Source organism: Zygotorulaspora mrakii, chromosome 6, assembly GCF_013402915.1.
Source record: "Zygotorulaspora mrakii chromosome 6, complete sequence".
Taxonomy (NCBI): domain Eukaryota; kingdom Fungi; phylum Ascomycota; class Saccharomycetes; order Saccharomycetales; family Saccharomycetaceae; genus Zygotorulaspora; species Zygotorulaspora mrakii.
The window spans coordinates 868,120-880,739 of record NC_050724.1 but is presented as its reverse complement, the minus strand read 5'-3'; the positions used below and the strand labels follow the sequence as shown (position 1 = coordinate 880,739).

Sequence of the window (12,620 nt, the reverse complement as noted above, 5' to 3'; positions counted from 1 at the left end):
GCATTGATTGCATGGTCGCTTACAGAGAAAGTTCAAGACCTATTGAAGCTGTTTAAACTTTTGTTTGAAACATGTATAAAAGCACAAAGAACTCCAGGGGACTTAAAATACACGCAAATGACCATTGAAGGTCAGGACGGTGTTCTCAGTAATTGGTAGTAGCTTTCTCTCTCAATATTCCAAGTACTAGGTTGATTGAAGGCAAAAAATATAGGATAAGCGCTACAAACAATCACAAACGACTCGCTTTGATTACTCACCCTTAGAAAATGCATCAATTCATTTAGCCGCTGAGCTTTACTGATATGATTATTTCGGTCGGTAGATTAGCTTGAGCCAGGCGTCAATGTTCATTCCACAGAGTACACAATGAATACATATAAAGTGGCAGGTAGCGTTTGGGTGTATTGAGTCCGATTTTGCAGAGTATGGTAATCTGAAAAGTGAAGGGTACTAGCTCGTTGGAAACTCTACCTGTACATATACGTTCCCCTAATGTGATGGAATGAAATCTAATGTACACACAGTCATGGGCAACTTTGTACAACATATAGTCCAATTTTGTTAAGCAGTGCCATCTGTACTGGTACATCATCAATGGCGTATGAGTCGCATATCATGAAACTCCGCTTCCGACGAGCTTTAGTTATACTCTTCGCTGACCAGCTCGATGAGAGTAATATGTCTGTTGAGAGTTGTAACATCAAAGCCGGTAATGGAGAGAGAAGCCCACATCTCCCGTTTTGAATTTGGAAAGCACTGAAGCAACTATGATGTGATCTTTGTCTCTCTTTATTCTTTCACTGCGGTCATCCGGATGAAACGCCAAAGATCAAAAATGAAATTCGTAATTCATCTGATATAGAAAACAAAGAAAAATAACAGCTTAAAGGTGCACATAAGATTGAAGCGGAGCAGCCTTGACTGCATAATGAAAGTTTTGTGCGTTGCTGAGAAGAATTCCATTGCTAAGGCTGTTTCGCAGATCTTGGGAGGAGGCAGGCTAAACACACGTGACTCAGGATACATGTATGTGAAGAACTATGACTTTGACTTCAATGGTTTTCCCTTCATTAGCAATGGCAGCAACTGCCAAGTCACCATGACGAGTGTAGCAGGTCATTTAACGGGGATTGATTTTGCCAACGACCGATACGGATGGGGGAAATGCAATATAAATGAACTGTTTGATGCGCCGCTCGATGAAGTACTCGATAGCAATCAAAGGAAGATATCGAGCAATATAAAAAAGGAAGCTAGAAATGCTGATTTTTTAATGATATGGACGGATTGCGACCGTGAAGGCGAATATATTGGATGGGAGATTTTTCGTGAAGCAAATAGAGGGAACAGTAGCTTGACTCAAGCTGTTATGTATCGTGCCATATTCTCGCATTTGGAGAGAGGTCACATTTTGCATTCTGCAAGGAACCCACAGAGGCTAGACATGCGAAGCGTGAATGCCGTGAGCACAAGAATGGAAATAGATCTTCGAGCTGGTGTTACTTTCACGAGACTACTTACGGACACGATGAGAAATAAAGTGATGAGTGCCAATGGTGCTGTACGACCTTCCCATCATAGCAACAATAACAATAACAATAACAATAATAACACAAGGGAAAAAAAAGATGCCCCAATCGTAATATCCTATGGCACCTGTCAGTTTCCCACGCTGGGATTTGTTGTGGATCGGTTTGAGAGAATACGAAATTTTATATCAGAGGAGTTCTGGTACATTCAATTACTGCTGAAAGATGGCGATATCAATACAACCTTTCAGTGGCAAAGAGGCCATTTATTTGATAGACATAGCGTGTTGACCTTCTATGAAGTTTGTATCGAAAAAGCGGGCAACATAGCCAAGGTAAATGATCTAAAATCCAAACCCACATCAAAATATAGACCACTCCCACTAACTACAGTTGAATTACAGAAAAATTGCGCAAGATTTTTGAAGCTTAAAGCCAAGGAGTCTTTAGATGCTGCTGAGAAGTTATATCAAAAAGGCTTTCTTTCATACCCTAGAACTGAGACCGATATCTTCCCGCAAAGCATGGATTTAAAATCTCTTGTCAAAAAACAGGCTATGTTGGAAACCAGCGATCAAAATTCGAGGACTTCTTGGGCTGCGTATGCGGAAGAACTACTCTCTGACTCTCCCGGGACCAACAAATTTACAATTCCAAGAAGTGGTACGCACGATGATAAAGCGCACCCACCTATTCATCCAGTGACTAGTTTGGGTCCTCAAGCCAACATTTCAGCTGTAGAACGTCGAGTTTACGAATATGTAGCTCGACACTTTTTGGCGTGCTGTTCAGCAGATGCTAAGGGACAGACAACTACGTTAACAATAGATTGGGCAGAAGAAATTTTCACTGCGAGTGGACTTATAGTACTTGAAAGAAATTTTCTTGATGTTTATCCCTGGGCCAAATGGGAAACGACGAAACGCTTACCACGACTAGAAATGAATCAAGAATGTAAAATAGAAAAAGCGGAGATGCGTTCCGGGAGCACCTCGCCACCTAATCCAATGACAGAAAGTGAGTTGATTATGCTGATGGATGCCAATGGAATTGGTACAGATGCAACAATTGCTGAACATATTGAAAAGATTCAATTAAGAAAATATATAAAGAGTGAAAAATCTGGTAAGGAAACATATCTTCAACCTACAACTCTAGGCGTCGCTTTAGTTCATGGGTTTGAAGCGATTGGGCTGGAAGACTCATTTGCAAAACCATTTCAAAGAAGGGAAATGGAGGTAGATCTAAAAAAAATCTGTGACGGCAATAAAACGAAAAATGAGGTTGTTGTTGATATTGTTGCTAAGTATAAAAAATACTGGGCAAAGACTGATAGCTCAAAGAGTAAACTCTTGGAAGTTTACGACAATGTCCTAAGGTCAATGTCTTGAAGCATTGATATATCTAAAAATATATAGAGATAGATGTCCATATATGTATAATGGAAGGGAGAAAAAATCAATTAATAGTCGATTGAGGAGTGAAAAAATTGGAACCACTAATTGAAGATGATCTACACCAACAGGTTGAATTATTTGGCTCAACTTGAATCCATGCGTTTATACTAACGGAACTAAATATTTTTTCTACCCTTTTCTTGATAATTGTAGAATTTTCACCATCCGCATATTGAATATGAATATAGCCAACAAGAGAGGGTGTTTTCGATGCATGACTCTCTTTACAGGTATCGGTACAGGAATGAGAACGCGAATGCGAATGCGAATGCTGGTGACCATGATCTTGTTCATGGTCATTATTTTTTTCTTCATGTGAATGAGCGTGAGAATGACCCGATGATTCCGGAGTCGCGACCCAAAATCTCGGAGTTGTATAGCCAGTAATTCCTGGAGTTGTTGAAATTTGATTCAATGCAGATTTAACCAAATTATGTTTTTTATCACCCAATTTTAATAAAATTGAAGATGAAGTTGATTTTAACAATGGTATTGCTGATAACAGTACTAAAGTACCAATAAAAATTGAAGCAATTGGATCAAAGATATGAAAATGAGTCCATTTAATCAAAAGTGTTGAAATAACGACACCAACGGAACCTAAAGTGTCAGCCAAAATATGTAAGAAGATACCTCTCATATTTTCATTATCACCACCATGCGAATGACCCGCATGATCGAAAGCGAAAAGGCCAAATAAATTGACCACTAAGCCCAATGTTGCTACCACCAGTAATTCGTTAGTGCCGTGAATATTGACAGGATTTAATAACCTTTCTATAGCCTGAACAAAGATCCCACAGACGATGCCGAGTAATAAAACACCGTTTGTAAAACCGGCTAAAGTTTCCAAGTATTTAAGGCCGAACGGAAATTTGTCGCTTGGAGGTCTTTTCGATAAAACCCCGGCAATAAGACCAAGTAATAAAGAAGTGCAATCCAAAGCCATGTGCAACGAATCAGAGAGCAAACCTAGAGATTTTGACCTGAATGAATAGAGCAACTGCACAAACATAAAAGTCGTGTTAAGCATCAGATACGAAAAAATGGATCTTGTATCTTTATCTGTCGCGATTTCTCTTATGATGCTACTCCCAGCATGCATGTGGGCGGGCCCGTGCTTATGGTCGTCCTCACATGCATGGCTATGTTCGTGCTCATGTTCGTGCTCATGTTCGTGCTCATGTTCGTTCCCGTGTTCGTGCCCATGGTGATCCGCGTGGTCGTGTCCATGGCAATGCTGGTCCGGATTTGATCTATCCTGTACAACACAAATAACGGCACAGACCGCCGTAAACGATAGGGTCAGAACATCCGCCAGAAACGTCGACGAGATAGTATTAAACGAAAGATACTGCAAAACGATGGCCATTGCGCCAGATCCGATCACGACAGTCTTGGAAAGATTCAAAAAACGATCATTCTGCATAAAAGAGTCCTTCAACGACAGGTTGAACACCGCCAGACAGCCAAAAAACACAACCATCATCAGCAATTGAACGTCATCCTGGCTGTACTTCCCATAGCCATACAGAAGCGCAAAGCCAACAAACGGCAGAAATTTCACGGCCCTCTTCGCCGGGATGACCACGCCTCCGCCGACCACCCTCGGATAAACCCATGTCGCCGAACCGATCAGCAGCACGTACCCCGCGACCACCGCGTAGCTCCTGCCAATCGCATAGCTAATCAAAAACAGCGGGCCAAAAACCTTGCCGACAGACCGCCAACTTGCCAGCCCCTTCCTCCCGTAGACCAGCTTTATTGTCAAGAGCGACAAGCTGGTAGTCTGCACCGTGCCCAATACGCGGCCCAGCTGCGAGGTCACAAAAGACAGCAGCAGAGTGCCCGCCACCAGCGAATCGTCGATCACCCCAATGCCAAACCCGACTGCAGTGAAGCTGCTCGCAATGAAAAAAGGCAGCAAACAGTAGCTTATCAGTGCATCCTGCGGCGCCGGAAGTATCAGATGACTCGACAGCACGATTGTCGGATACGACAGCAACAGCGGTATCAGCGACGATACTTCGCTCATCACCATCACCTCGCTACCTGATTGCCTCTGCTATTAGTACCCCAGACCTAAGAGAGACCCGTCTCCATCCAACAACCTCTACGGTATATATCTTGTGAACGGATGCGAACGGATGCCACTGGCCCTGTGGAAGAAAACGTGAATTTCATGTTTGAAACCAGACATCACCGCCCACGGCGCGCCGCCTCTGCATGCCCAGTGTGTAACACGCCAGCCGCACGCGCGCGGGTTACCCGCCCGCGCGCGTATGCCCGAAATTAGCCGCCCAGCTCCAGCATTACCCGGCCAAGTTGCCGCGACAACTGCGTTTCTTTTGCAGACCCTTATTCCGTCCCCGGTTCCGGCCCGGTTCCGAACAACGCCGTGCCGCCTGCCGCCGTGTCCGGGTCCCGGACACCCCCCATAAATGCAAAACGGCCACAGTCCACGAAACGCATCTTCTCCCACAGCATCAAAACGCATCGCCATGCCATACTAGGTAACCATTACAACAGAGATGCCTTCCACAGCTGCCTGAACGCCGCCTACTCACCGTCTACCATGCCTACCATGCGCACTATGCGTACCAACAGTATTGCAGCCAAGCACTCCGGTAGTACCACCTTGTTTCTTCTTTTGCCTCTTTGTACCGTAATCCCGAAAGGAAATCAGCTTCCTTTTTTTCCACCTTTACTACTATCAAGTGTGCTGCTCATGGGCAGATATGAAGTTAATTACCATTCCAGCTCATTAATTAATCCACTAGATGTTCCTAAATGTTTCTTTTTCAGATCCAGTTTTGGCATTTTCAGGACTCTGGAAGAAAAATTTGATGTTTGTTACTGGTATACTTTCCAGTTTACGGCGCAGGATGATATGTATGGCGTATGGCGTATGGCATATGGCGATATGTAGGGCGATATGTAGGCGACATGTAGGCGATATTTAGAGCGGTATGCTGTATGGGAGTGAAAAAGGAATTGAGATGAGTTTTGAGGATCGCTGCAGCGCTTGTCAAGAGGGATGGCAATACGAGGTGGAAAGTTTATGCCGGTCTGAAGACATACAAGGATATATATTACATATATATATATAAGGTTGTAGAGGGTTGCGGTACAGGAGGGTTCTGACACTTTTTTTTTTTTGATCAACATCGGTGTAGATCATCTGCAAGAAAAATGGGATTCAAAAGCGTTCTGAGCAAGAGTTTGAGTTTTCTCGAGATTCCCGTGGACCAGAGAGGGACTCTGAGTGTGCTGAAGAACCCGGACCTGAAGCCAATCCCAAGGGCTCAGCAAACATGGGGGTTCTGGTCGAACTTTGCGTACTGGGGGGTGATTTCGTTCGGTGTCGGTACGTGGGCCAGTGCGGCGTCTGCAGCAGACTACGGGCTGAGCTACGCGGCCACGATCGGTACGTTTATCGTGGGTGACGTGGTGACCATTATGTTTACTTTGGCGAACTCGTACCCGGGTTACGACTGGAAAGTCGGGTACACGATGGCGCAGAGATTCACGTTTGGTATCGTGGGGTCGTGGTTTGGTATCCTGATCCGTGTTTTGATGAGTGTGGTCAACTACGCTTCGAACGCGTGGCTGGGTGGGCTGTGTTTGAACATGATCCTGGACTCGTGGTCGCACCACTACCTGCACCTGCCAAACACGTTGACCTCGCATGTTGCGATGGACACGAGGGGTGTTATCGGGTTCATGCTGTTCCACGTTGTCTGCGCACTGTTCTATCTGATCAAGCCATACCACCTGAATTACATCCTGATCGGTTCCTGCACGGCGACGTGTTTTTCGATGCTGGGTATGATTATCTACTTGACAAAACAGGCGCACGGAGTTGATGAGCTGTTCACGAGTCTGGAGTCCACAGCCACGGGTTCCACTTACTCTTGGGCTTGGGTTTATTTGATCTCGTACTGGTTTGGTTCTGTTTCTCCCGGCTCTGTTAACCAAAGTGATTATTCCAGATTCGCGTCTTCAAAGACCGCTCTTTGGTTGGGCACAATTCTTGCGCTTTTGATCCCAACAACTTTAGTTCCTGTTTTTGGTGTCATTGGTGCTTCTACCACTTATAAGCTGTATGGTGAATCGATGTGGATGCCAAGCGACATCTTCAACCATTGGTTGACCGAAGATTATTCTGCTGGTGCTCGTGCGGGTGCATTTTTCTGTGGTGTCTCATTTATGATGTCGCAAGTTGCTTACACCGTTTCTAATGCTGGTTTTGCAAGTGGTATGGATTTAGCTGGGCTCTTACCAAAATACATCAATATTAAAAGAGGTGCGTTGTTATGTGCTGTTGTGTCTGTTGCTTGTCAACCGTGGAATTTTTACAACAACTCGTCAACTTTCTTGACTGTTATGAGTTCTTTCGGTATTGTTATGACTCCAATTATTTCTGTTACCATTTGTGATAATTTAGTTATCCGGAAAAGAAATTATTCGGTTTCTCAAGCCTATCTATTGAAGGGTGAATACTATTTCTACAAAGGTGTTAACTGGAGAGCAGTGTTTGCTTGGGTAGCGGGTATGACCCCTGGGTTACCTGGTATCGCTTGGGAAGTCAACAATAACTATTTCCACAATACAGGTATTGTCAATTTTTACTATGGTGATTCATTCTTTTCGTTCATGATTTCCTTCTTTTTATATTGGATCCTTTGTGTCTTTTTCCCAATTAAAATGACTATCGATCATGATGATAAAGATTACTACGATTGTTTCACTGATGAGATTGCAAGAAGTAAAGGTATGGTTCCATACAGTGAAGTTTCCCCAGAAGAAGTTGCAATGCACGATATTACAAATAAATTGGGTTGTATGGATCAAATCTCAGAAAACACTGATACATTGAACACTGTGGAAGTTAATGGTGATGATGATGAAGGTTTAAAGGAAAGAAAAATTTCAAATAACTCTCCTCAAAGTTCTCTATCAAACTATGAACAAAAAGAAGCTCATACCCAAAATGTTCAAGAGACCTCTTAATCCAACATTGATTAGCCTCACACAGCGAATTGTCACATACCTTTCGCACAGACTCATCTTAATTTGATTTTAATTTTTGTTTTTTTTCCAACCTTTTTTTAGAGATAAAAAAACTGCCTAATAGTAATTTACTAACATTGATAGACATAACATGAATAAGTAACTTATATAAATACATTTATTCAAAACTCTCGTATTTCATTTTCAATTCTCTATTGTGTTTCAATCTTTCATTTCTAACTTCTCTCAAGTCAGGCGGTGGTGTTATACCTAACTCATTTCTTAATTCATTGATGTCCTTATCAAGAATTTTCTCCCAGTAAACATTAATCAAAGGTTTACAAGTCAATCCCGTTTTAATTGCCCATGGTAAATAATTTTCGTACAACCTATTTCTTTGTGCAGGTCTTAGTCGTAATGGCGCTAAAATTGTTCCCAATGCAGCCATTGGTACTCCTAAATTGGAGGCTTCTAACGCTTTGACTGAAATTTCACCCTCGATTATGATCGGTAAGTTATTGATAGCATGGTAAAAATCATGACATTGTCTATACCTTTTGAAAATAAATGCATGTGTAGGGTCATCAATATAAGTTACCGGTGCTCTTGTGTCTGGAGATACTCCTTCTTTTTTTAGCCATTTATAATACGTATATCCAAGTGTATTTTCTGCCATTTTAGCTAAATCTTCCATATGCAGAGTTTCTGAAGTTATATCTGGTCTTTCCCTGAGTATTTTCCTTCCTGTTGCGTCTGATAACATAGTCTTTTTTAAATTTTCTAAAAAAAATGGAAACGCCGTTGCTTCACCTAATTGAACAATGTTATTACCATCTTCAGGATGATAATATGATTTTAGACCAGAGATAATTGTAAGAAGTAATTTTTCAGCTTTGTATAGTGGCACATGGCCCTCGTACCTAGGAGCAACAGGTCTACTGTTTTGCAGTGACTTGATCCTATTTTCCATAGTTTCCTTTCGCTTCAATTCATAATCCTCATTTTTATTATGTAAATCACCATTATCTATTGCATCTGCCAATTTTGCATTTCTGCCAAAGATTAGACTACCCAATGTAAGTGCAGATGCGACCACAAATTGACGTTTCTGCTGTTGATGTGAATGTTTTAGATGCAGGAAACCCTGTAACCTCAAAGATTTGAAAGACATGAATGGATTTTTCACCTTTTTTATCAGTAGATCGACTATTTAACATTGTGATCCCTTCTTCAAACTTCCTTGATTTTAAGGTAGATAAAAAAAACTCATCGTAAAAACTATTGCGTCAAAAAAAAGAGGCAACCTCTCATAAATGACCGCACGATTATATCCTAACGATTATTTTGGTGGTCCTGAGAACTACACTAGAGAACAAGATGTTATCAATGAGCGTTCGTGGCTTGTGGAAGATATAATTAAACCTGAATTACCAAATATTTTGGGGAACGTCGAGAAATGCTTGGAGATGCTAAATAGTGAGCAGATCTTTAAAATGCCTATAAGTAATGGAGCATCTGGTGATGATGGCAGTAATCCTTCAATAAAAGGCATTGTGGTGAGGCAAGGCTCATTTCTGCTAGATTTCAAGGCAATCATTATCTTTCCAGAATTCCACAATGGAAAGCAAATCCTTCTGAGAATGGATACTGGGAAAAAATTCCCGCTCGCACAAATTCAGTCAATAGAGCTTAATCTTCAAGAGATATTGGAAATATTGGAGGAGCTACAGACTCTAAAAGAGCTTGATAATTTCATCGAGAAATTTGGAATAGTTTTGAAGCTATTAATCGAATCTATAAACCTTATAGAAAATCCTCCGAGGACTCTTTGCTTTCCTGATAGTAACAACTTTGCTATGAGACAGATGTTTAAAGAATACCAATCGATCTGCGAAAGTCATCACCATGAAATCAGTATGGATATAATACTATTCAAAAGTGAACTATGCGTGGACCTACGGAATCTCAGCATAGTCACAAAAAAACCGTGGTGTAATATCGATGTGGAGACGGGCAAATCTTTTAGCGATACCATTAAAGATAAACTGACAGTAGATAGATCCAAGACTCTTGTGAATACGTTGAAGGAAAATGGAGTTCATATTGAAGAACCAAGCATAATAAATAATATTATTATGTCCACATTCAATACAGAAGCCACAACTCTAGCACAAGCTCAATACTATATGAATAGGTGTGTCACATTTAATGGAAAGGCTGTTATTGAATGTGAAAAATTGGAAATAACTACCAGTGATCCGTCACTTATAAGCATAACGACCAAGCTCAATGCTTTAGAAAACAGTATTAGCAACTATTATACAAACTTGAAAATTTAGACGTGCTATTTGCAGCGCCATTTTTCGCTATTTAGGGTGTTTTTCCCGCAGCAATTGCAACTTCCGCTGTAAATTCTCCTTCTTGGCTTTTAGCATTTTCAACTCTTCTAATTCTTCATTTGTAGAAGATGCCATGATAACAACATCGGTACTTACGTCAATATCTGTTTTTGAATTTAATGTCTTGTCCAGTCGTAATCTATTCAATTCATATGTCTGCCGTAGCGTGTCTAGCTCTCTTTTCATTTTCACCACAGACTTCTCTAATTTGTCCTCCAAAGTTTTCACTAGAGGTTCCACTTCCTCTATAAGATCTAATTTGGCTTCTTGCACATCATATTCAGGAACCAATTCAAACACTCTTCTGGAACTTAACATCGTTTGTGTAAGATAATCATTTGGCTTAGAATTGCTTGCCAGTTTTGAGACTGAATTTTCTAATATTGTTATGGTATCCTCTAAACACGCCATGCTCCTCTGCAGTGAATCAGTCATAATTATTTATGATGCCGAATACTGTTTTCTGTCAGCTTTCTTTTGTACATTTTTAACTTTTTCAATGGTAAATTCACGTATGTTATTCGTAAACGCTCCTTTGTCTTGCAAGGCATCAAACGTAACAAGACAATACACAAAGAGGAGAGCGAAACATTCTCAGTGCTGCTATAGTTGATTGCGGCGCTTTATTAACTTGGTCAAATAAACCTGAGGATGACTGAAGTTGAGAGGAATTGGAGGAGGCCACCACCCCAACCTCAATCTCCATCTGCATCCGAAGCTCCGATATCTTCAACGAGTGAAATGAGTAATGGTAAAGCTCATGACACTTCTGTCAAAAGAAGAGTGAGATCCAACTCCAAGAGCACACCCTCAAAAAGTAGTACTTTAACAAGCGGCAACGCATTCAAACAAAAATCAGAGATAGAGTCACTGCAGCCAGCGGTGGCACCAAGAAACAAATATACGCACATAATCATTTTAAAATCCCTCAATGAAACGTTTGAGACAAAATTTCTGGTAGTACCATTCAAGCCAGATAGCCTTAAGTTGGGTAGACCCGTTTTGAACTCCAATAGCAGTTCCCAAAGTTATGGCGTCAATGGAAGCACAGGCAATATTGGGAAGGTGGACTCTCAACAGGCACCTCAAGTTCGGCCAGATAACGGGCATTTCGACTCAAGAGTTCTGTCGCGGAATCATGCTTCCTTAAGCTGCGACATTAATACTGGTAAGATATATATACGTGACCTAAAATCTAGTAATGGAACGTTTGTTAATGGTAACAGAATAGATCAGCAAGACGTGGAGCTGAAGGTTGGAAATATTATAGATTTGGGAACAGATATAGATAGCAAATTCGAGCATAGAAAGATAAGTGCATTCGTCGAAGACATATCCGTCATTCCGTTGATTAATGAAGTGCCATCGAACGGCCCTACTAATGGAAAACTCGGTGAACCAACAAAGACAGAGATAGGAACTGAGAATGGCTCTGGATATTCTGTAGTTTCCGCAACAACAGCTCAAAGAGCTGCTTTTGAAGCGGCAATGTTTGGTGATGTAAACAATCTAGATTTGGAAGATACGGTTTTGGGTTCTGAAACTGAGATACTAAGTGGTATCTTTATTAATAATTCAATTGGAACCAGTCCTAATTTGATAAATGTTATTAAGACTTTAGCTACCGAAGTTGCACTGGAAAAGCATGAGTTTACTAAACTTAGGTCTATGGAAAACTTTCTTATAAATTACACAACAAATCTCGAGTATGTCAATAAACTCCTAGTGGAAAAAAATGATAAGCAACTTGCCAAACTACAGAACGCACTGAAGCAAAAACTAACAGAAAGGCAAGGTTTAATTATTCAAGAACATAAGGCTCAGTTAGAAAAAATGGAGCGAGAGAATCTGAATATGAAAAGTTCATTCGAAACTCAGGAAAGGGAGAAACTTGAACATGTCAAGAGCCTAACGAACGATATAGAGGATTTAAGGACAAGATTAGAAGTGGAAAAGTACAGGAAGTCACAACTGGCGAAAAGTAACGTAAGTATTGATCAGGACTCAACACGACAGGTAATTCAGATCAATGAAAAAGCAACACATATCAAAGACCCAAGTGGAGCAACAGACGAAACACGGCAAACTCCTGGTTATAGAAAGTTAGGAGGTGGTGCTTTACTAATTATGAGTGCCATATCAGTAGGGCTCGTGGCATATGCCATGACGTTCTCCTCAGAACAGCATATTTGAAACATTGTTTTATTGACTCCGCAGAC

General features: G+C 41.2%; 7 protein-coding genes across 7 annotated transcripts; 4 read left to right on the top strand and 3 right to left on the bottom strand.

Annotated features, from left to right (window-relative positions):
* Window positions 1–931: 931 nt before the first annotated feature.
* Window positions 932–2,923, top strand: TOP3 (DNA topoisomerase 3; the record flags this gene model as incomplete). Its single annotated transcript, XM_037289778.1, has 1 exon — window positions 932–2,923. One exon carries the CDS (start codon window positions 932–934, stop codon window positions 2,921–2,923), a length of 1,992 nt encoding a protein of 663 aa, XP_037145673.1.
* A 67-nt stretch (window positions 2,924–2,990) lies between these two features.
* MSC2 (metal cation transporter MSC2) lies at window positions 2,991–5,030 on the bottom strand (the record flags this gene model as incomplete). Its single annotated transcript, XM_037289777.1, has 1 exon — window positions 2,991–5,030. One exon carries the CDS (start codon window positions 5,028–5,030, stop codon window positions 2,991–2,993), a length of 2,040 nt encoding a protein of 679 aa, XP_037145672.1.
* A 1,151-nt stretch (window positions 5,031–6,181) lies between these two features.
* THI7 (thiamine transporter THI7) lies at window positions 6,182–8,002 on the top strand (the record flags this gene model as incomplete). The annotated part of the gene is made up of 1 exon (XM_037289776.1): window positions 6,182–8,002. One exon carries the CDS (start codon window positions 6,182–6,184, stop codon window positions 8,000–8,002), a length of 1,821 nt encoding a protein of 606 aa, XP_037145671.1.
* A 178-nt stretch (window positions 8,003–8,180) lies between these two features.
* Window positions 8,181–9,173, bottom strand: COQ4 (ubiquinone biosynthesis protein COQ4; the record flags this gene model as incomplete). The annotated part of the gene is made up of 1 exon (XM_037289775.1): window positions 8,181–9,173. One exon carries the CDS (start codon window positions 9,171–9,173, stop codon window positions 8,181–8,183), a length of 993 nt encoding a protein of 330 aa, XP_037145670.1.
* A 142-nt stretch (window positions 9,174–9,315) lies between these two features.
* On the top strand, window positions 9,316–10,341 carry RAV2 (Rav2p; the record flags this gene model as incomplete). Its single annotated transcript, XM_037289774.1, has 1 exon — window positions 9,316–10,341. The coding sequence occupies one exon, from the start codon at window positions 9,316–9,318 to the stop codon at window positions 10,339–10,341; it is 1,026 nt and encodes a 341-aa protein (XP_037145669.1).
* Window positions 10,342–10,368: 27 nt separating this feature from the next.
* On the bottom strand, window positions 10,369–10,836 carry SPC19 (Spc19p; the record flags this gene model as incomplete). Its single annotated transcript, XM_037289773.1, has 1 exon — window positions 10,369–10,836. One exon carries the CDS (start codon window positions 10,834–10,836, stop codon window positions 10,369–10,371), a length of 468 nt encoding a protein of 155 aa, XP_037145668.1.
* A 216-nt stretch (window positions 10,837–11,052) lies between these two features.
* HG535_0F04540 (uncharacterized protein) lies at window positions 11,053–12,594 on the top strand (the record flags this gene model as incomplete). The annotated part of the gene is made up of 1 exon (XM_037289772.1): window positions 11,053–12,594. One exon carries the CDS (start codon window positions 11,053–11,055, stop codon window positions 12,592–12,594), a length of 1,542 nt encoding a protein of 513 aa, XP_037145667.1.
* Window positions 12,595–12,620: the final 26 nt, after the last annotated feature.